The sequence below is a fragment of the Syngnathoides biaculeatus genome, chromosome 23, assembly GCF_019802595.1.
Source record: "Syngnathoides biaculeatus isolate LvHL_M chromosome 23, ASM1980259v1, whole genome shotgun sequence".
NCBI lineage: Eukaryota > Metazoa > Chordata > Actinopteri > Syngnathiformes > Syngnathidae > Syngnathoides > Syngnathoides biaculeatus.
Window position 1 is genome coordinate 10,335,169 of NC_084662.1, and position 22,587 is coordinate 10,357,755.

At 44.3% G+C, this 22,587-nt stretch overlaps 2 protein-coding genes across 3 annotated transcripts; one reads left to right on the forward strand and one right to left on the reverse strand.

Moving 5' to 3' along the window:
* Positions 1–95: 95 nt before the first annotated feature.
* Positions 96–6,528, reverse strand: wdcp (WD repeat and coiled coil containing). Of its 2 annotated transcripts, XM_061812584.1 has the most exons (5): positions 5,342–6,527; positions 4,149–4,377; positions 2,270–3,973; positions 999–1,119; positions 96–575 (listed from the first exon to the last, which is right to left on the reverse strand). In XM_061812584.1, the coding sequence occupies exons 3-5, from the start codon at positions 3,776–3,778 to the stop codon at positions 379–381; spliced, it is 1,827 nt and encodes a 608-aa protein (XP_061668568.1). In that variant the 5' UTR covers positions 3,779–3,973; positions 4,149–4,377; positions 5,342–6,527; the 3' UTR covers positions 96–378. The 2 variants fall into 2 exon arrangements, with proteins under 2 accessions (XP_061668568.1, XP_061668567.1); XM_061812583.1 differs by having other exon boundaries at positions 2,270–4,377; positions 5,342–6,528.
* Positions 6,529–6,796: 268 nt separating this feature from the next.
* Positions 6,797–22,510, forward strand: fkbp1b (FKBP prolyl isomerase 1B). The gene is made up of 4 exons (XM_061812585.1): positions 6,797–7,285; positions 8,962–9,009; positions 20,448–20,560; positions 21,923–22,510. Exons 1-4 carry the CDS (start codon positions 7,249–7,251, stop codon positions 22,049–22,051), a joined length of 327 nt encoding a protein of 108 aa, XP_061668569.1. The 5' UTR covers positions 6,797–7,248; the 3' UTR covers positions 22,052–22,510.
* Positions 22,511–22,587: the final 77 nt, after the last annotated feature.

Here is a 22,587-nt window from a genome sequence, read left to right on the forward strand (position 1 = left end):
TCTAAAGCGCAGCAACGGAATAGTCAAACGAAAAGTGAATTTTAGGGAATTATCCTTGCTAGTAAGTTCATATATTCTATTTTTGTGCACAGGCCGAAGCATGAAAATTGCTTTAGTGCTGAACTAAGTTGCGATTTAGGCAAAATCCTGCCATCTCGTGGCGGCTACGGGTTATTGCAGGACAGTATAACCCAATTGGAGATTTTTCACGACAGGGTTTCAAGAAAATTGCAAAAACAAAAGAAGAAATGGGAATACTCTATTTTGCTCATAAATTGCACATCATCTGGTGATTCCATTCCATCCCGTAAACAACAGGTGAAACAAAAAGTTGTCAAAACTGCTTTATTGACCAAGTGGCGGTCTAAGTCCATAAAACTACGTGGAGGCCTCCGTTATGGTGTTGTTCGGGTTGTGGCTGGGGGCCGGACTTGACGGGCAGGAGGTCTCGGGGCTCCCGGGGGCGCGCAGCGTGGATTTGCGCTTGCCGTTGCGTACCGTGAGCTCGTCTTTGGGCTTGAACGTCAGGGGCACGAAACCGTCGGCGTCGGCCACCAGGACGATCCACAGTGGCCCTGGAAAAAAAAAAAACAACAAAAAATATGAATATAACCAGCGGGTGTTTTTTTTTTGTTTTTACAATTGTTGTATGCCAATAAGATAAGATGCTTCTGCTTAAAACCTTCTAATCTCTCCCAAGCTGCTAATCACATCCAATAATAGCACAAACGCACGACACCATGGCAAACTTTTTTAAAAAGGGACAGATGGAGCACGTCTGTGTATATAAAATGTGGAATCATGTGAAAAATAATTCAAGATATTATTCTTAGTAATTCAAATACAAATAGTAATTTCTTTAATGCAATTAACGTGTTAAATGTGCATGTAAAATTGCTCGTTTTATAGCGCATTACATAAACAACAAATATTGCGGGTCAATGCTCAGCGGGCTAGCAAATGAAAAGCAGCGGAGCGAGTTTATCGCCGGCTCGTACCGTGCAGCATCTCCACGACGGCGAGGTTGAAAAGCTCCTGCAGGGCGCGCAGACACAGCTTGCCGTCGCACAGCAGCACCGGGCGGCGCTCGTCGATGAACACGTTCTCGGACAGCTGCTTCTGCGCAACGCAAAAACAACGCAAAAGTCAAGTGCAGCAGTTTTCGCAGCACATGTATACAGTGATATCGTGACATTCTGTGACCAAGACCATAGTCTAACGAATACATTAACTAACTGTAAATTGGAATGAGTGACAACAATCACTGCGGCGTTGTATGTACCTTTAAGGGGTGTGGCCTAGAGAGTGGAATTGGGAAACATGGTTGTTAAATCTCAGTGTGAGCATCTGGACGGGAGTTGTGGCCTACGGCAGCGCAAATGTTTTCATTTTGTACTTACTTTTATATTTCACGTCAAAAAAAAACAACATACAATGGGTACAAAAGTACAGTGAATACTCGGAACACGTACACGTACAAATCGGTTTTCGGTACTCGAACGCCTGTGACAAGACCCTGAAATAACATAACGCGCGCGGCCCGGCCAGGTGATCCAGACGCGCACGTTGTTATTGTGTATAACGCAGCCTCTGTACGCACACGTGGGAAATATCGATTCGGTTTTCGAAAAAATCGGTTCTCGAACCGCCCGCTGGAACGGATTGTGGTCGAGAACCGAGGTTGCACTGCAGGGGTGTCAAACTCATTTTTCTTGCGGGCCACATTGCTGTTCCGGTTTCCCTCAGAGGGCCGTTATGACTGTGGAAAAAAAATATTTGATCATTTCATCATACTTACATAATCACTTTATTAACTAATTTTGGAATCGGAAATCAAGGGTAATGCGTTTTTCAACTATTCATGTTTGGTCACACAAAATTGCTTGTAATAGCTCACCTTTATCATTTATGATATATGACAATTTGAAACTTCACATCATGGAAATTGACACACCTAGATTTGGCTTTGCGGGCCACATAAAATCACGTTGGCGGGCCAGATCTGGCCCCCGGGCCTTGAGTTTGACACCTGACTGTATATGCTTTTTATAAGGAAGATTTTCGCCGATCGCCGTTTGAAACACATCCCCCATGATAAATGGAGGCTCCTTGTACTTAGACGTTAGCAGAATATTCCAGATTATCACTTGTTTATAAAGGGAACATAACATCAGCGTCCTGTAGGCATAGGAAAAAAAAAGTACTAAAAAAAACCACACATTTTTGTCAAATCAAAAAGAGAGATTCCAGTTTTTCAACGTGAGTGTACCTGGCATGTGACGTTGAGGTAAGGTGGCTCAGCGGCGGCCGGGTAGGAACTCGGTATCTTCTTGCCGTTCTGGGTGTATTCTCGGATTTCGCCCAGGCACTGCTGCACGTCGGCGAAGCGAACAAACAGCCGCTCCATGTTGAAGATCAGATGCTCCAGGGCGCGCTCCCTGGAGGAGCCGCCCGGCGGGGCCAGCGGCGGCTCCGGGACCGCCTCCGGTCGAGGCGATCCCGCCCGGCTGGAGTCCCTGCTGGCCGGTCCGGCCACCGCCAGGCCAGCCATGCGGCCGATGTCCGAGATCTCCGCGGCGACGCCGGGGGTTCGTTCCGAATAGGAGAAGACCGCGGAGCTGGCCGCGGGGCTGGGCTCGGGGCTCCTCAGCTCCTCCACCAGCCTGCGTCTGCTGCCGGGTGAGTGGGGGACTGCTCCCGCCCCGGGGAGAACCAAGTCCTTTATCCCCAGCTGCTCCCTGTCCTCCTTGGGCATGTGCTCTGAGTGCCTCCTAATCCGTGACAAATTAGAAGCAGGCTCTGCGTTGAGAGGGGAGGGGGCACCCTCCCCGTCAAACTCTTTGGCTACCAGGCGCACGGTGTACTTCTCCGTGTTTGAGGACGGGAGGAAGGCGGGGTCCGCGGACTTCTGCCGGCCCACCATCATCAGCAGCACCTTCTCGCTGAGGAAACACACCCCCTTGGGTCTGTCGGCGGTCTGCAGCGAGATCTGCTGGATGTTGGCCATGGCCGACGCCGTGATGCGGTACACCAGCACCGTGTTGCAGGCGTTGGAGGCCACGGCCACGGTGGAGGCGCGCGGGTCGAACGCCAGCAAGTCCGGCACCAGGATCCCCGGGATGCTGACTTTGCGGGTGGTGACCACCTTGCGCTCGTACGTGATCAACACCAGATGCGACGAGTCCTGCCCGGAGCCCGTCACCGTGTCCTTGCGTTGCAGGTGGATGAGCGGGCTGGGATCTGAACGCCGGTGTCTCGCCAGGAGGTGGGTGAGGTCCAGCGGGCCCGGGGTGGCCGTGCGAGACCTTTCGGCGAGGTCGAACGAGAGCCGCCTGGAGTCCTGAGAGAGGTCGCTTTCCGGCGTCTGGTCCCGTGGAGTTTCCACCTCGAAGGCCATCCCGGCGTTCAAGCCGCACAGCTTCTCCAGGGGCAGCTCCGTTGCCACGGCAACCTGCGAGTCCCCCGTTGCCTCGATGGCACAGACGTAGCCCCCCACGTCGAAGATGGGGCAGAAGGAGCAGGCCAGCAGGCTCTTGTGGATGTCGTTCCAAATGTAGGAGTGCAAGGCGGCACCGATCGCCACCACCAGCCGGGTGCCATCTTTAGTCCAGCACGCGCAGTGAATCAGCCCGCTGCCTTTAATTTCCGCCTTGGTCCTCCTGTTGTCCACCCGCACCGAGAACAGCACCGACGCGTCCCGCTTGGTGAGGAGGGCCAGAATGTCCATTTTCGGGTGCCAGACGCAGCCCTGGGCGAGCAACGGGAAGGGTTCGCTCATCTCGCACGTCTGCGTGCACAGCAGCTTGTTGTGTTCCAACGCGCTGAGCTGCAGTTGCCACACGCTGACGTGCTTCTTGTGCTGCACGGCCAGCAGGGCGGGCGAGTCGGGGCAGCACAGCGGCCCCCAGAAGAGCCCCAGGACGTGCTCGAACTGCCCGATGACGTTCGTGTCGCCGAACTTGGCCTCGCCGCGCTGGAAGTAGAACGCGGTCAGGCACACCTGCTTGCCGTCGGTCCACGCCACGCCGTGCAGCGGGTGGATGGCCTGGTGCAGCGTGTTGACGCCGCTCCGCAGCAGCTTGGCCCGGCCCAGGTCCATCCCGGCCAGAAAGCGGAAAAACGAATCCGAGCGGCCGGTGGCTCCTCACCTTGCAGATTAGAACCCGCGAAGGCTCCCTCCTGGGTTTCCTCCCAAGGCGGCGCCTTAATCCGCTCTCCTGAGCCGAGGGCGCGGTGACGTGCACAAAGAGCTGATTAAGGCGCGGTGACCTCGACACGACACCCTCGGGACCCAAGGCCGCTGACGTCGGTCACTTAATCATGTCGGGGAGAGGACAATTTGTCGTTCTCAGGGCCCAAACTCCAGATAAGTCGTTGCTGAGTGGGAGAAATGGGGTTCCAAAGGGGTGGAAGATTACAAATTACTGTCAATTTACATGGAAAGCTAAAATGGGAAATATTCCAAAGCGGAACACCTATGTGGGAATTAATGATTTAATTTATTCAAACATAAATATTAACATTTTGTCCCATTATAAGCACATCCAAACAGTAGTGATCACTGTCCTTTCCCACTTACAAATGTATTACAGTACCTTGACTGCTGCATTTTTTTTTTCCACTTCACTCAAGCGACGGCATATCTGAAGCGTCACAAACTTTCCGATAAAGTCCTGCTAATTCCCATGCAAAGTTTACAACAACTCTAAAATATCAGGGATGCACTGGTTGATGAATTATAGCTAATTTTAACATTAACCAGGAGCTATGCTACTTTACCAGCCTGACATCTGGACAAGCAGGGGTAGGAACCATGTAAATACAAATCGTGACAATATTTGGTCTTTTACTTCTATTACCTCTTATCTATTTTTTACTAACTGGTGTCACTAATTTTCAAACTACGAAACAATCTAACTGTACTGCCTTGTGTTACACGTGACATTTAATTGGAACGTGTGTCAAGACTGTTGGAAAATATTAAAATGTCAATATTGACAACTTGTTACTATGGAAATTGTATTTGATAGAAATATACGTACATGTTCTAGAAAAGTTCGTGTTGAGTTATTGAACAACTTGTACTCGGTCTTTAAAAAATGGCACCGGTGCATTCCTAATAGTATTATGTAGGAAAGCATATAGTAGTGAGAGTCTCGTGAAATTCAAATAAATCATTTTTTCCGTCCATGATGCCGCTTCAGAATGATTTTCCACATTAAGATCTGAGCGCACGTGTTAGAATGCAATCACGCTGTGCTTTAACTCCACGTTTAGGATCGGATAGACCTAAACAACCCGTCAACAAACAAAAAAAAATAAACATGTAAACAACACGTACTTTGTCGATTAAAGCTTGCGGTGAACGTTTTATGCCGTAACTTCACATTTTGCCGGGCACCGCCATGTTTACAAGTCTCAAACCAGGAAGTGATTGTCTGGCGTCATTTTGAGAAGTGCATCATGGGAAATGCAGTTTAACTTAAACGCTGCTCCCCAAAGGCCGACTGTTCATTGATATGAATATTGTCGTAAAACGCCATTTAATTATTAACTATAGAGTTCATTCATCCTTTCTTCCTGCCTTGCACGCTTTTGTCTTTTCTTCAATTGCTGTATTCGCCATCTTTTCTTCATTTCACACTTTTCCCCCATCATCCTTATCTTCTTTCTTATGCGTTATCTTCTCTTCCATCCTGTTTTTATTCCTTCCATCTCCATCCTTCTACCTAGCTTCCATGCTCACACCCCTTCCAATTAGTCAGCCTCCTCTTTTTCATTCCTTTCACACTTGATTCTTTCCATCCTTTTCTTTCCTTTCATCCTTCTTTCCACACTATCTTCTCTCCCTTTTCATCCTTCTCCCTTCACGGACCCCTTTTCATTCCTCCATTACTCATACTCTTTTTTCCAACTTTCTATTCTACCTTTGTTATACTTTCATTTAACACCAGGGTTCCTTTCCTTCTTTTCATGCCTTATCTCCTCTTCCATCTTTCCTTCCTTCCCTTTCTGAGCACCATTCCTGGCATTCATCCTTTCTTCCTGCCCTTTTGTCTTTTCTTCCTTTGCAGGATTCGCCCTCTCTTTTCTTAATTTTGCACTTTTTCCCATCATCCTTTCCCTCTTTTTCCTGCCTTATCTTCTCTTCCATCCTTCCATTTCTGAACTTCTCTTCCATCCTGGTTTTATTCCTTCTAACGCCATCCTTCCTCACTTTCTTCTCTCCCTCTTTTTCCTGCCTTCTCTTCTCTTCCATGCTTCATTTCTTCCATCTTTCCTTCAGTTCATCCTTCCCTTTCTGAACCTCCTCCATCCTTCCTCACTATCTTCTCTCCCTCTTTTTCCTGCCTTATCTTCTCTTCCATCCATCCTTCCTTCCTGCCCTCCATCCTTCCATTTCTGAACTTCTCTTCCATCCTGGTTTTATTATCTATTAGGTATTATTATGGTTGTCCTGTGGATCAGTGGTTTGAGCATTGGTTTGGTAAAGCAGGGATTGTGGGTTCGTATCCCTCTGGAATCGTTTCACATGATTATGTGAAACGTGGCTTTTTTTTTTTTGGTGTGGCAGTAATACGCTTCCGTAGAAAACAAAAACAATTACTAATAAACTTCACGGAACATTTTCATTTTTTTTGTATTTTGTGACTAACTTTGTAAAAAGTGTTGTGCATTCAGTGTAGTTAATATGTCGAAAAAAAAAAAACTAAAACAAAGCACAAATTTACGACCATGCAGCATCCGTTATAAAAACATCTCCCACTCCTCTTTTGACACGGAAGTGATTCCCGAACACCACGCTGGAAGATGCATCATGGGAAACATAGTTCAAGTGGACGCCGGGCTAATTCTGAGACTATTCACTCGTTCGAATTGTATTTTCCCTCGGATTTATACTCAAAGCAGCAAGTTTGACTTTTCGTAGTTGCAGCGGTTGACATTTTATCCCAAACAACGGCCACAAATCTATGTAATAAGGAACCGCTGTTCGGTCAGTAAGTACTCCGCTCTGCCGCAGTGTGGCGCCGCCATCTTGTAACAGCCCGCTGGCCAGTGGAAGCCCAAAAATCTGCTCTCTCGCCCCTCTCATATCTCGGCTGGGTGGCTCTCGGCGGCGGTCGGGTGACGACTGCATGCTGTCCTTCGGCGAACACCGAGCTGTTACGGTAGCGGCCATACGGGGAATCGCTCGCCTGGGAAGGGCTTATGTTCTACGGCTAGAAATCGACGAATTATTCCAAAACCATGGGCGTGGAAGTCGAGACAATATCTCCCGGTGATGGTGAGTTGCTTGCCGATGGGGGGGGCTTGGTAGTTCTCTCCCCCAGGCCCGAAACTATTCAACGTTTTAATATTTTCATTCAATCCTGCAATATATCCTCATGCTTAAAATTCCAGTGTTTGTACAAGGCGCAGGTTCTAAAAGAACCAAAATAAAATCACATTTATGTTATTGATTTAGCCACCTTTTTTTTTTAACATGGTGGTTCCTTGGGAGTGCGAGCTTGATTCATTCTAATTGAACACTGCTATCTCAAATCATCTTTCCTTATCAAATTTAATGGTTATGCTATTAACGAATCCATCCCCCCCAAATTCTGTGTTTTTTTTTAAATCAAAATACTATTCTGTAATATAGTACTTAATGAAAAACGGAGTAATAACACAATTATTAAATGGAATGTTTTAGGATAAATTGAATGCATCGTGATTTAATACTCAAATTCAATAAATTGGGCTTCTCTTGGTGTGTGCGTCTTAACCAACTGTAAAAAAAAAAAAATATATATATATATATATATATATGTGTGTGTGTGTGTGTATATTTTTTTTTTTACAACCACATACTATGCTTTTAAATCTGCTAGCCTACTGCTAACACATTATGGAAAAGGCCATAAACACATTGTGAATTGCATTGCATTGCTTTATTGTGTTGTGACGCATTCAATTCATATTTGAAAACAATCCACGCCGCAACACATGCAGACAGGCAAGAAAACAATACATCACAGATATATATTGTTTCTCCTGTGTGAAAACTGACAAATGAAATTGCCCTTTTGAGTCTTCTACGGTTATGTCTGCAGGACTGGCCTCAGTTGGTTAAGACGCACACACCAAGAGAAGCCCAATTTATTGAATTTGAGTATTAAATCACAATGCATTCAATTTATCCCAAAACATTCCATTTAATAATTGTGTTATTACTCCGTTTTTCATTAAGTACTATATTACAGAATAGTATTTTGCTTTTAAAAAAAAAACAATTTGGGGGGATTAATAGCATAGCCATTAAATTTGATGAGGAAAGATGATTTGAGATAGCATTGTTCAATTAGAATGAATCAAGCTCGCACTCCCAAGGAACCACCATGTTAAAAAAAAAAAGGTGGCTAAATCAATAACATAAATGTGATTTTATTGCCTGGCATGTTGTGGTACAATATGGTACTACCCTGAAGATATCATCCATTTTCTGAGCCGCTCATCCTCACAAGGGTCGCAGGAGTACTGTAGCCTATCCTAGCTATCTTCGGGGTTGCCAGGGGGCGCTGACAAACAACCATACGTACTCACAATCACATGTAAGGGCAATTTAGAGTCTTCGATTAATGCATGTTTTTGGGATGTGGGAGGGAACTGGAGTGCCAGGAGAAAACCCACGCAGGACATGCAAAACTCCACACAGGCAGGGCCGGGGATTTGAACCTCGTTTTCTCAGAATTGTGAGGCATATGTTCTAACTAGTCGCCCCACAGTGCTTCCTCCCTTGAAGATGCGTAACTTTAAATTTGGACTTGCAAATGTATTAATACACATTGTCACCAATATGGTATGTCCAGGAAGCAGTACTAAAAAAATATTGGTATCGCAGTAGTTGTACTGCAATATCGGGGTGGACGGGGAGGGGGGGCTCCATAATGTGAACTCATGCGTATTTTATTTTCCCCACAGGAAGCACATTTCCAAAGAAGGGTCAGACGTGTGTGGTTCATTACATAGGTGAGTGAGTCATTCTTTTATGCGATGTCTTCTGCCGTCTCGTGTTGTCTTATCTCAAGCGGTCTCATTTTTTTTACCATACGATTCTAACAATATGATAACTCGGAGGAAAAATATCGCGACTTCACAGTATTGCTTTTACAGCCCTAAAATGTTTTATTTTGAAATGTTTGGCTAACTTTTATGTCATCGTTATCTTTCTTACACTGAATGTGCTCCGTATTTACATTATCATTACATTACATTAAATGCAATGAAAGTAAACAAGTTTTTTTTATTTTTTAAATAAAATTAAAGTGGAGTCACTGATGGTGTAGTGGTACACACGCCTGCCTTTGGTGCCGGCAGCGTGGGATCGATTCCCGCTCAGTGACTGTGTTGATATCTGCCCTGCGACCGACTGGCGACCAGTTCAGGGTGTAGTCCGCTTTTCGCTAGCTGGGAAAGGCTCCAGCTTTCTGCGACCCTTGTGAGGATAAGCGGCATGGATAATGACGTGACAACAGCAAAAGTACTCGTTTCTTCGAAAAAGAGTAGCAGTAGCTGCTACACTGCTCTTCTCCACTTTGTGAAATAACGTTAGCTAGCCATGCTAGTTTAGCTAGTTTTCTGCATCAGTGGCCTGTGTAGAGTATGTCCATCCATCCATTTTCTTCACCACTTATCCTCACCAGGGTCGTGGGGAGTGCTGGAGCCTATCCCGAGCTGTCACCGGGCAGGAGACGGGCTATACCTTGAACTGGTTGCCAGCAAATCGCAGGGCATCTTGAGACAAACAGCCGTGCTCACAATCACACCTAGGGGCAATTTTAGAGTGTCCAATGAATGTTGCATGTTTTTTTGGGATGTGGGACACGCAAACTCCACACAGGCGGGTCCGGGATTGAACCCGGAACCTCAGAACTGTGAGGCCAACGTTTTCTAGCTGTTCCACCATGCCGCCGTGTATAGTACGTAGTTCACCAAATGTAGACATGCTGCCTCCCGTAGCTGTACGCAGATGTTTATTTTCAGAGCGAGTCATAGTAATATATTATCATTAGCATTGATTTTATTGTAGTGATGTGTAGTGCGCCTGTAAATGTGATAAATCAGAAGTATTGCCTACGATGGGCTACACTCTTTACAAGAATATTTTTCATATCCTTCCCCTCTGTTCTGATGAACACTTAAGCCTGCTACGCTACTGCTTTTTGATTTTGTTTATGATGGTGGTATTTGTTGTAAAAAGTTTGAGAAATCTAATGTGGCCCAAAGCTCTCCCATGTTGTCCCATATGGGCTCAATATCCCGTCCAGTACGTCCGCGATCATACTATAGAGTCCCTTTTATTCAGACCATCCAATTTTTTCGCGAGCCGCACTGCCGGGACAAGGGGGGGGGGACACATTTGGGTTAGCGTGCGCCTCGGGGACTCGTTCGACGCAGACAAGTAGGTCAGACAGAAAGTAAACAAAACAAAAAGCAAGGCTCGTCTCGTATCAGCAACAGTCTGCGGATCGACAGGTTTATGACGGCGCTATAAAAACCCCGCCTCACGCGCTGCGCTTCAGGCTTTGTCATAAACGCACGTGGCGGAGTCGAGACACGCGCGCAGCTCTTATCTAACTTTAGCAAGAAAGAAGAAACCGCACCATTTTTATTCCATTCAACTTTCGTTTCCCGCAGGGGGTGCGTTCCAAAACTTCCTGCGACAGGTGAAAAGCTGCGATTTACAGAGACGACGTGTTGATATTGTGTCCTGCAATATATTTTCTTTTAATGTTCCTGTCCCTAAGTCATAAATAGAGTAGTATTAAAAATCAGCTGACTGTGGCGCAAACGATAAACGATGACATAATGGGTCGGCCGAGTGTATTATCCAACCATCGGAAAAAGGCGAAGCGGTGCTGTTTGCGTTACTGGTATTTTCCTCCCAAACAAGGTATCAACACCCCCATGTCCGCCTCCCCGCTGACTGGACGTCTCCATTGGTGTGCGTCACTCACATCCTCCGCATTGCCTCACTCCGCATGTCCTCCCCCATTTTGACTCATTAAATCATCACGCTGCTGGCTCCAGTTCAGCCAGACAGACCCCACGGAGCGATAAACCTGTTATCGACTTTGCGATAGGGAAATGGCTGCCATGAAAACTATGGCCGGGGTCTAAAAAAAAAAAAAAAAAAATCAGCCCCCCCACCCCCACCCCCAGACAGCTTCACTGGGTTGGCATGTCTGTCGTGGAAAACGGTCTGATGAAGCCCTGCCGGAAAAGACAGGAAGCCAGCCATTTTGTTTTGAAATGGCCATTTTCTGGTTAATCATGGCGATTCTCTAGGGTTCCTTCATTTTATGAGAGTGCAGCCAAATTTTAACCTTATAAGACAGACAGATGGATGATGCAAAATTATAATTCCTTTTGTCATTCCGTGTGGGAGGAGCAAGCCAGTTTCTCTTTGGAATGTAAATTTTTGATGGGCAACAATTCATTTCGAGCAGGGGTCTGAAAAGTTTAACTTATGTTACAGGTGTCAAACTAAAGGCACGGGGGGCCAGATCTGGCCCGCCACGTGATTTCATGTGGCCCACGAATCCAAATCCAGAGTGTCAATTGCAATTTTTTTCAATTTTCAATTCTGATTCCAAAAGTAGATCATAAATTGATGACGTAAATATGATGAGATGATTAAATATTTGTATTGTTTCACTGTCATAACAGTCCTCTGAGGGAGACCGGAACCAAAATGCGTTTGACATCCCTGGCTTATGTGGAATTAAAATTATAAATGAAAACAATCCTATCTTCTCAAACATCTTTTTTTTTTTAATTCAAAAAATAAGATGAAGGACGCTGGTGTTTACAACTTGTGTGTAAAACTTCTAAAAAAAGAAAAAAAAAACCTGCTTGGCAACGCTGGTGTAACTTTCTCATTGAAAATTGTTTCTCTGCTAGCATCAAGCCCGTTCGATGTCACACACCCGATAGCCTTCTACCCCACTGTGATTGGTCTCCTCTGCTCACAACACTGTAAAAGTGCCATCCATATAAAACTCAAGGGCCGCACTACCATTATACTTTCATATTAAGGTAGGGGCTGCAAAATATCATCTCGTGGTCCACGGGCCGCATGTTTGAGAGCCCTGATGTAGAGTTAATGTTCTCAAAAGCCGTACGGTACACAAAATGAATAAGAAGTCTGCTGTTTTAATGGTCTATTTTGACCATTTTTTTTGGAGTATATCAGAAAGGAACTTGATAGAGATATTACTGGTTTGCTTCCAAAATTAAAGTATGCATACAAGACAAAAGGGCGACACGGAAAAGTTTCCGTCGCTGCATGTGGAGGAAGGATGGCAGTGAAATTTGCCGACTCGCCCCCAAAAAACCCCCACAAAACCTGAATCAATTGTTCACAGAGCATCATGAATTTTTTTTTGTCAAATTGCTCGTAGATAGTTGGGCTGTACCGACTTGTGGCAGTGAGACCTTGGTCATTGGTTGTGGGTGGCAAAGTTTGATAGCTTGCCAATAAACTTGAAATTCTAATAAGCTGAGTTTGAAAGGTCATGCGCCGCACAGCAAGTGTAATATTTTGGTTTGAAAAGGACATTTTAGGGTCACTTTGGGTAATAATCAGGGAGAGATTGTGTGTCATGGTTACCAAATTAGAAGAGCACGGACAATGTTAATTGCGGGAATATTTCCGTTATCGTCTTTTTGGGTGTAGCACTGTTTTGTAGTTGGATGGCTTGCACAAAAAAACAAAACAAAACATGAAATTGTAGTTACGTGGGAGCGTCCTTGCCGCCTCTCTGGGGGAATGCGTGGGCCACTTTCAGTTTTATAAGAGCGACGATTAAACCAAGATCCCATGAAGAGGAAGTCAATAGAAGATAGGGGTTAGCGAAAGAATTGGGACACCAGGCAGGTAAAGATAAATAGTGCTGTTTGTGTAGTATTTTCTTTTCTTTTCTTTTTTACTTTCAGTTGCAAGCAAATGTCACATTTTGTTGTCCTCACCTCATCCCAAACTCAATGGCAGCGCCGGACGCACGCGGCTGTTTGTGAGGCTCCCTTTGGGATTCAAACCACGCAGACACGCACGCACGCACTGCACAGACGCTTGCTTACATGGCGTGCAGCTGACCCTCCCGTGACTCGGGCGGGAGGCAAGATTCCCAAATATGGAGAGCAAGCCTGTCACGAGGCTGACATTTTTAGGGAAAGCCGCTCGCGCTGGCACGCGGCTTTTGAATTAGATTGAAAACAAATTATTATTATTATTCTTGTTATTATTGATCTCATAATTTGCTCACTGGCCACAACATTAGGTACTCCTTGAGATTGAATGGGGTGGAAAACATAAGGTTAATTTCTATGGGAATTTAAGATGGGGGATTTTCCAAATGGAAAACCCTCCAAGGGCATTATGAAAATTAACCGGGGATTGAGGGTAATTTCATGGCAAGGATGAAACATTATCCTGAGGTCTGACATCTATTAAGAATAGATTTGTCCTGTTTATAGCCTCCAAAACTGGTGGTAGTGGCCGGCAGTGTTATATAATGTCCGCTTTCAGCCCAAAATCTTGTGTGGGGTTTCTGATGGCATGCAGCCAATTAAAGCTGCAAAAAAAACCCATAAACATTCAAAACAAAAAAACATGCCTTGGCCAATTTTTGTATAAAAGTGGGTTCCCCCAAGTAAGAAGTATTTTCCAAGTCTTGGGTAACAGTGGCGCATACCCACAAGTGTCACGTGAAAGCGCATGTGGTCACGTGATATTTCGAGATTGCCAGGGGGAACATAATCTTTGCGTGTGGTGTTCTGCGTCGAGATTATCGCAGCACACCACACACAAAACAACCAAAACTGTTGAAGGCCAGATTTATCTTCATACATGGGGGTCTTAATAGAGAAGTCCTTATTTGCACCAGACAACCAGAACAAACCAGAAATGTCACACAACATCAGAAATTTCTAAATGACTACATTACAATTGTCAGTTTGTCTAATCTAAATACAAATCTGATGACAAAAATGGTGCCCGCGTGAGCAGCAGGCCAAGAGGATGGGATGAGGTCATGTCTAAATGTGGACGTCATTCCTTACTATGTTCGTGCTCCCAACATGGGAATTGACGGCTGGACCTTGCCTTCGGAAAATGAGAATGAGGAAATGGTTCAAACCAAGTACCGTTAAAACAAGTAAACATGTAAAAAAAAATGTGCTTGAACCCACTCACGAGGAGAAAATCTCAGAAGACGTCGGCACTGCATCGCTTGTTGGTCAAAATAGACGTAAAATAGGAACGGACGCCGTGAAAGGATCGCTTGTCGGCCATTGTGGTTCGACGGTGCTGTTTTTGGGTGATTTGGGCCATTATCAGTTCATACCTGATAGTCTCTTGATCGCCGTCAAGATTAAGATGAGTTTACTTGACAGATGGACAACACTTAGTTGTGAAAATTGTGAGTTTTCACCTTTGGGTGTGGGTGGAACTTGGCAGCAAAGTTTGGTGACTGGCCATGAAACGCAACACCTCCTCGAGTGCGCGAACAAACAGCGAGTCCCTGCTGGTTTAAACCATAAATACGATATCCTGCAAAGTGTGATCTCTAAACGCTATTAGCATTCGAAACGTCTTCAAACATTTCTGCGCGCTTAAAAAATACGTTATAGTCAACACCTTACAGGTAAGCAGGTGGATACATAAGGTAAAATTCCTACATGTCAACAATTGTGATCATTTCTGTTGTGGTGGAGTCCAGTGTCAAAAATATAGTGAGCCAAAGCATCCATCCATTTTCTTAGCTGCTTATCCTCACGAGGGTCATGGGAGTCAACGGGCAGGATGCGTGGTACACCCCTAACTGGTTTCCAGCCAATCGCAGGGCACATAGAGACACACAGCCGCACTCACAATCACACCTAGGGGCAATTTAGAGCAAGGATGTCAAACTTATATTTATCGCGGGCCACATTGTAGTTACGGTTTCTGTCAGAGGGCCATTATGACTGAAACCATAAAAATCAGATTTACACATGAAATGTATCAACTAGTTTTGGAATCAGAAATCAAGGGTAATGTTTTTTTCAACTGTTGATGTTTGGTAACACGAAAATGCTTGCAATATCTCAACGTCATCATTTATGATATGACAGTTTGAAATTTTGGTTCAAATTTGAACAAAAATTATGGAAGTTGATACACATGATTTGCCTTCGGGGGCCACATAAAATCATGTCGCAGGCAGCATCTGGCTCCCGGGCCTTGAGGTTGACACCTGTGATTTAGAGTGTCCAATTAATGTTGCATGGTTTTGGGATGTGGGAGGAGACCGGAGTGCCTGGAGAAAACCCACTCAGGCACGGGGAGAACAGGCAAACTCCACAGAGGCGGGTCTGGGATTGAACCGGGGACCTCAAAACTGTGAGGCCAACGCTTTACCAGCTGATCCACCATGCCGTCCTTAGCCAACGCAGCCACGTCATTTTCCCACATTTTCGCCATTTCACAAAAAAAAATTGCAAATAGGAACATTTAACGGAGGAGAAGTTCCCCCAAAAATCTGTGAATACCGTAATTTCCATCCTACAAGCCGCAACTTTTCTCACACGCTTTCAACCCTGCGGTTTATGTGACTAATTTGTGTGGGTTTTTTTTTTCTTAACGGCCGCAAGGGGGCACTCGAGCGGAAAAAAGTAAGAATGAGACCGGTGGAAAATATGTGCCGAGGAAGTGACTTTGCCCTGTTAGCACTGCACTCATGTGTTGCTGCTGTGTTACTGGCGTGTCTCAGTGATATTTACCGTTAAGTTTTGTTTTAACCAGCCCTGTTACCGCTAGCATAGTGCTAGCGTTAAACTCTTACTGTGTACCATCTTTCTTTGTAAATATCTTGTTTCAATGTGGGTTTCAATATGGGCACTTGCAGCTTTTACACAGCTGCGCCGTATGTATGTACCAAATGGTATTTCTTTTACAAATGTACTCAGTGAGGTGTTACGCTCTGTAGGCCGGGAATTACGGGAATATGATATGTGGAGTCATTCTTTGGAGAATAATAATGTGACATTTCCCCAATGAAAAAAGGGAACTCTTGGAGTTTGATTCTACAAGCTGAGATTGTGATGAAAAATGCTATGCAGTGCCATAGTCTACATTATGTTGACTGCACCACATAATTGGACTTCATGACTGGATCCAATCATTGTGTGGGTTTCTTTTGGCCCACCGGCTGCAATTTTCCCACCCTCATTGCACGAAGTCCTCCCAGCCACCGAAAGGTCCATTCTTGCAGACGTTCACTGCAGTGCGGGCTCAGACAGAAAGCAGCTTTTTTTTTCATCCACCCTTTTTTTTAGTGAGGGAGGGGGTGCGGGGTCTCATGCTCCTCGAGACTGGGTGGATAGGGGAGGGGGGCGGCGGCGGGGGCAGGATACGATGGAGTAAAAATAACCCCGCCCCTGTTTTTTTTTTTTTTATGCCCACGCCGCCAAAAGAGCTCCGAGGTTTCTCTTGAGACCCGTGAGCGGCGGCGTCAGGATCAGGAAGGGAAGGGAACTTCCACTCCACCCAAGCACCCATAACTGATAGCGGCGGCGACTGCCTCAAAAAAAAAAAAAAAAATTGGCAGTAGATGAACATTTGTGATCTAGTGAGACCATATTAAAAAAAAAAAAACACACACACACATTGCAGTGTTTGAACACACCCTGATAATCATAAAATGCAAAAAATACATGAGCAAAATCTGAGCACACCTGTCAGGGCTTGTGTTGCTTGCTGTTGTCCCTAATAAAGTGGTTCATGGGAACACACCCTTTTTATAACTTCAGCAACAAGATCATATAGATTTTTTTTTTTTATCACCCCATAATGTTAGAGCTCTCCTTCAGGTCTTAAAAAAAAAAAGCGGCAGTCGGCAACATTTGCATCTGTCGCAGTATCGACATCGGCTGCAAACCACTCACATGCCAGCCAACAAGATTTGTCGCTTTTGTTAAGGTTTTACCACGACCACGCTCTTAACTTGTGATCGCAGTTCCTTGGTTAGGATTTGAACACCCCCCCCCCCCACACACACACTATATTCACTATTCACCTTAAGTTGGAGATCAAGGATATCAAATAAATGCTGTAAAAACTATCTACAGGGTAGCACAAAATGGTAAAACCGCAAGCAGTGTGCTTGGATCAGGGCCATGACCCAATGAGTGAGAGTTCATGACAAAGCAAAAACTCCACAATGAGTTTTTGTAGACCAGCAGCGCATGGGCCTTAGAAGAAATTTGGTGCAGTACGTTTGACTTCTTCAAATATCGATACCGTGTTATAGCCTGTCGATGTTTGTAATGTTACGATATTGATACACCGGCATCAAATGTCAATTGCATGTCGTGTCGGTTTGTTATGATACGGTGTCACAATTCACCAGCGTTGAAGGACGATATTGTGGTCCATCGCATCAAATATCTCTACTGTGATACAATCAACCTCCGCATATTCTCATTGTATATGTGCGTAGTGAATATAAGACATTTTTTAAACCTATCCTTTATTATTTGCAGAAGAGTCACCTAGCACCTAGATCAGATCATATAGCATTAAAAAGCTACCGTAATTTCCTGCCTACAGGGCGCACTGGATTATAAACCGCACCCAGTACATTTCTAAAGGAAATACCATTTGGTACAGACATAAGCCGCAGCTGCGTTAAAGCCGCAAGTGGCCACATTGAAACACGAGATATTTAGAAAGAAAGACGGTACACAGAAAGAGTTTTCAAAGTTTTAATACCTTAGCTTAGCTTAACATAGCAACAACACAGTAGCACGAACAGGTAAGGTTAAAAAAAAAAAATCACTGAGACGGTAGCACAGCGCTAACAGGGCCAGCTAAAAACAAACAAAAAAAAAACAGGTAAAAATCACTGAGACACGGCAGTAATACAGCAGCAACATGTTAGCACAGCACTAACGCTAGCGCAGCTGGGGAAAAAAACCATACCGGTAAAAGTCACTTCCTCGGCACGGTGTTGTCCGTCATAATACTGTATCGATACAATTTAGTCTGGATTTTGGATGACATGAAAAAAATTGAGAGAATTCTGTGTTCAATTTTGTCCATTTTTTTTTTTAGTTTCCCTGATACACGGTTTTCAGATTTCTGGATCTGTACGGCGATGCTACTGGGACACCAGCAGGCGCTGACCTCGATTTGTTTGCACTCAACGACTTCCTTGTTTGGAACCGATCCCGGCCCGTCTGCGATCGGCGGGCCTTGTGTGATTCTTAGAAATGCCCGGTGCCGCTAATTATAGACAGCCGGTGAAAGCGGAGAGGTGACGCGGTCATCCCCGTTAGTGTGGCGTTCACAAAGCGTCTTTAGACCCCCAACTATTCACACTTGCCGGGTGAACACAGACTGACACAAATTAAAGAGCTGTTACCGGAGGAGGATCGCTTCAGCGCTCGGCTAGCGCCGTCTAATCATTTTAACCCGCAAGTTTGCTTACCGTAATTTCCGGCCTATAAAATTTTTTCACGTGCTTTCAACCCTGCAGTTTATGCGCCGATGCGGCTAATTTGTGCATTTTTTCCTAATGGCCGCAAGTGTGCACTCGAGCGGAAAAGGGAAGCGTGAGACCGGTGGAATATATGTGCAGAGGAAGTGACTTTTACCGGTCCGGCCCCGCGTTAGCATGTTACTGATGTGTGTCAGTGATTTTTACCAGTATGTTTTTTTTAACCGGCCCTGTTAGCGCGGTGCTAGCGTTAGCATTAGCGTTAAACTCTCTGTGTACTGTCTTTGTAAATATCTCGTGTTTCAATGTGGGCACTTGCGGGTTTTACACAGCTGCGGCGTGTATATGTACCAAATGGTATTTCCTTTACAAATGTACTGGGTGAGGCTTATAACCAGGCGCTCTCTGTATGCCGGAAATGACTGTACTTACTTGGTTACTACTACAAGTGCCGTATGGTGGCAGTGACCTCCATTCAAATCACTTCAGTAAGACAATAGAAATGGAAAAAGAGCAAATTCCACATGAATTTCAAACCATCATCGCTTTGGCTGTGGGAATTCCACTCAAGTTTCTCACTGAAATACAGCGCAAAACACAAGTGACATGCTCACTGTTTGCATTAATGGTTGCGGTTTTTCGAAGTGGCTGATAGTCAAACACAAACGGTGGCGCAGCGTGTAGACAGAAAATAGTACTCATAGGTATATATTCTTTATCTTCTACCAGTAATGACTAATATTAAAGCATCGTACGGAGGAGTATAGTAGTAGTAGTATTGGAAGAAGTCGTCAGGGGGTAGCCAGGGTAGGCCCTTAGTCTAGACCATGGGTGTCAAACTCGTTTTTGTCGCGGGGCACATTGTACTCGCCGTTATGGCTGTGGAACGCTAAAAAATTTTTAACCGCCTCATCATATTTACACATGAAATTTATGACCTAGTTTTGGAATCGGAAATCAAGAGTAAGGGGTTTTTCCAACCACAAAAATGCTTGTAATCGCTCAACGTTTATCATTTATGATCGGCAAGCAAAGCAAATTTATTTGTATAGCGCATTTCATACACGAGGTGACTCAATGTGCTTTACATAATTAAAAGCATTTGAAAACAAAGCGATAAAACATTTTAAGCAGGATGAAAACAATAAAAAGGACAAACAAAATATATATTTAAAAAAAAGTATTAAAACAAGTAATATGATTAAAAAGTAGATATACTCTAAAAAGCATGAAAAAAAAGAAGAGTTTTCCACCCGGATTTAAAAACATTCCCACTTGGGGCTGACCTCACCACTGTTGGCAAATTTTGGTACAGATTTGATCAAAAAAAAAAATCATGGAAGATGATACACATGATTCGCCTCCGCGGGCCACACAAAATCATGCGGCGGGCTGGATCGTTACTAAATGTGGATTTTTTTTAATCATAAAATATCATTTTTTTGCCACAAGTTACCAGTGGAGAAAAGGGGGGAGAAAAGTTTGATGGGTACCATCTATTGGGCTAGTCGAGCAAGTCCATACTCTTTGGGTTCTGGAGTTATTCCCGATCAAAAGATAAACTTGTTTTCTTATGTCTTGATCATGGTGTTGGCAATGTATTCATGTTTTTTTTTCTTTTTTTTTAATAGTCAAAATCTCTGATTCTTCCATCTTTCCTCGTCTGGGTTTCTACTTTTTTTCTCCCTCCCTTGATACGCTGGCGAGCGATGGCCTAGTTGTTAACTTAAAATAATCCAATAAACCAGGCCACTGCTTCCTGATTCACATTCCGTCTTTGTGCATTAGGGAAAATTGAACCAGACTCAAGATGCCCCCCCCCCTCCCCCTCCATCCCCTCCCAGCTACAATTTAGGATTTTCTGACATAATCCTAAAAAGCCATTGCAAGTATAACCCTAAAGTGGCGATTTGTTCTCTTTGACAGGTATGCTGCAGAACGGCAAAAAGTTCGACTCGTCCCGAGACAGAAACAAGCCCTTTAAGTTCAAGATCGGACGCAACGAGGTGATCAAAGGCTGGGAGGAAGGCGTGGCCCAGGTTCGGAAAACCAGAACATTCCTCGTAAACGCGGTCCTTGGACCTGCCGGGCTAGATGGGATTTTATGTCAATCTATGCGAGAGATTGTGATTGCCACTCGTCAGTCAAAGGAATCTTTTCTTTCTACTTGATTGGAAATGGGAGCATCATGATGATAAACAACACGTCTTTCAATAATTAATAATAGGGAAAGATTTAATTGAAGCTGATACAAGCCGGACTTTGTCTCAGTTTGTACAACAGCCCCCTCTGGTGCACATTAAGAAGAAGACAGCTTTCACTCAGGGAAAGCGTGCCGTTATAACTTGCGAGAAGAAAAGAGCAAAATTGCAGGAATTCTCAAATAAAGCACAATTATATTAAACTGAACGTAAGGGCACTTAAATATTGTTGTTACATGCAAAGTATAGTAATTATTTTTAATGGACAAAATTCATTTACTTTAATGCGTTACCAGTTATGTATATTGTAATTCATTAAAGTCATTTCGCAGGTTTTAATGTAAATATGACAGAACTATAGATTATGAATAAAAAAATAGCAGGAAGAGGTCTTCCATTGACCTTCAAAGTATGACATTTTTTAGCCACATATTCAAATGAAAAATTATGAATAGTAAAATATGTCAAAAACTACAGCACAACTTTTTTTTAAATAATAAATATTCATTGCAAAATAGATGAAAACTAGCAATTACTAAATTCAAATGTAAAAAAATTAAACAAAACTAATACCATACAAATAAAACCAAATGAAAATAGAAAAAAAATACAAATTAATTGCTGAACATTTGAAGATTCAGTTCTATGTAAAAATTACAAATTTTAATAATATAGTAATACAATTAAATATGGCAGGACGGTGGGTCAGCTAGAAAGCATTGGCCTCACAGTTCTGAGGTCCCAGGTTCAATCCTGGCGCCGCCGGTGTGGTGTTTGCATGTTCTCCCCGTGCCCGCGTTGGTTTCCTCCGGGCGCTCCGGTTTCCTCCCACATCCCCAAAACATGGAACATTAATTGGATACTCTAAATTGCCCATAGGTGTGATTGTGAGTGCGACTGTCTCCATGTGTCTGCGATTGGCTGGCAACCACTTCAGGGTATACCCTTCCTCCTGCCCGTTGACAGCTGGGATAGGCTACAGCACTTCCCCGCGACCCTCGTGAGGATAAGCGGCAAAAGAAAATGGATGGATGGAGTAAAATATGTCAAACACTACAGTACATTTTTTTAAATCTTAAATATTCATAGCAAAATACTGTATGCACTGTTGCAGACCGACAATTTTAAAGTACACATTTTTCAATAGCTCTGATATTGTGACGAAAGTCCTTTTGTCTGTATTTTGCTCTCGTCCCTCAGATGAGCCTGGGCCAAAGGGTGAAGCTCACCTGCACGCCGGATGTCGCCTACGGCCTCACGGGCCACCCCGGCGTCATCCCTCCCAACGCCACCCTGGTTTTCGACGTGGAACTACTCAAACTGGAGTGAACGGAAAAAAAAAAAGTTGTGCGGAGGAACCCGGTTGATGCGCTAACTTGCCCCCCAACGTCATCCCTCTCTTGTTCCATTCACGATCTCAATGCATCAAAAGTCATTCTATATACTGCAATCAAAACACTCACTGCCTTACAGTGTTAGCAACAGAGCATAAGCACATTAAAAACATAAAGCCCCTACGTCTTGACTGGGTATTTTCTATACAAACGCAACCCTTACATACACTACTGACCTGATTGCATCGACACTTTAATCAGGGTTTGTCCTGCTGAAAGCCGCCCCACCCCAAAACATTGCCATAACTATGTATTTGTAACCCTCTCTCCCAATTAAAAGCATTTACTGCACGTATGTTTTCCTGAGTCAACCCGGTCCGATGGCGTACAGAACTGTTGCTGCTTATCATTTTGTTGATTAACCCTAAAATTAAAATATGGCATGTTAATTACACTGTGTCCTGTTTGTTTTGCTTGAGAATAATGATGAACTGAATTTTCTTTTTTTTTTTGCAGTTCAAACAACAAATT

Excerpts from the sequence above, each read along its gene's own strand:
- wdcp (XM_061812583.1), bottom strand. The coding sequence starts at position 4,099 with ATGGACCTGGGCCGGGCCAAGCTGCTGCGGAGCGGCGTCAACACGCTG. Across the intron at positions 1,120-2,269 it reads ACCTCAACGTCACATGCCAG|AAGCAGCTGTCCGAGAACGT; the intron begins GTACACTCACGT and ends TGCGTTGCGCAG. Across the intron at positions 576-998 it reads CGTCGTGGAGATGCTGCACG|GGCCACTGTGGATCGTCCTG; the intron begins GTACGAGCCGGC and ends TTTTTTTTCCAG.
- fkbp1b (XM_061812585.1), top strand. The coding sequence starts at position 7,249 with ATGGGCGTGGAAGTCGAGACAATATCTCCCGGTGATG. Across the intron at positions 9,010-20,447 it reads GTGTGTGGTTCATTACATAG|GTATGCTGCAGAACGGCAAA; the intron begins GTGAGTGAGTCA and ends TCTCTTTGACAG. Across the intron at positions 20,561-21,922 it reads GGGAGGAAGGCGTGGCCCAG|ATGAGCCTGGGCCAAAGGGT; the intron begins GTTCGGAAAACC and ends CTCGTCCCTCAG.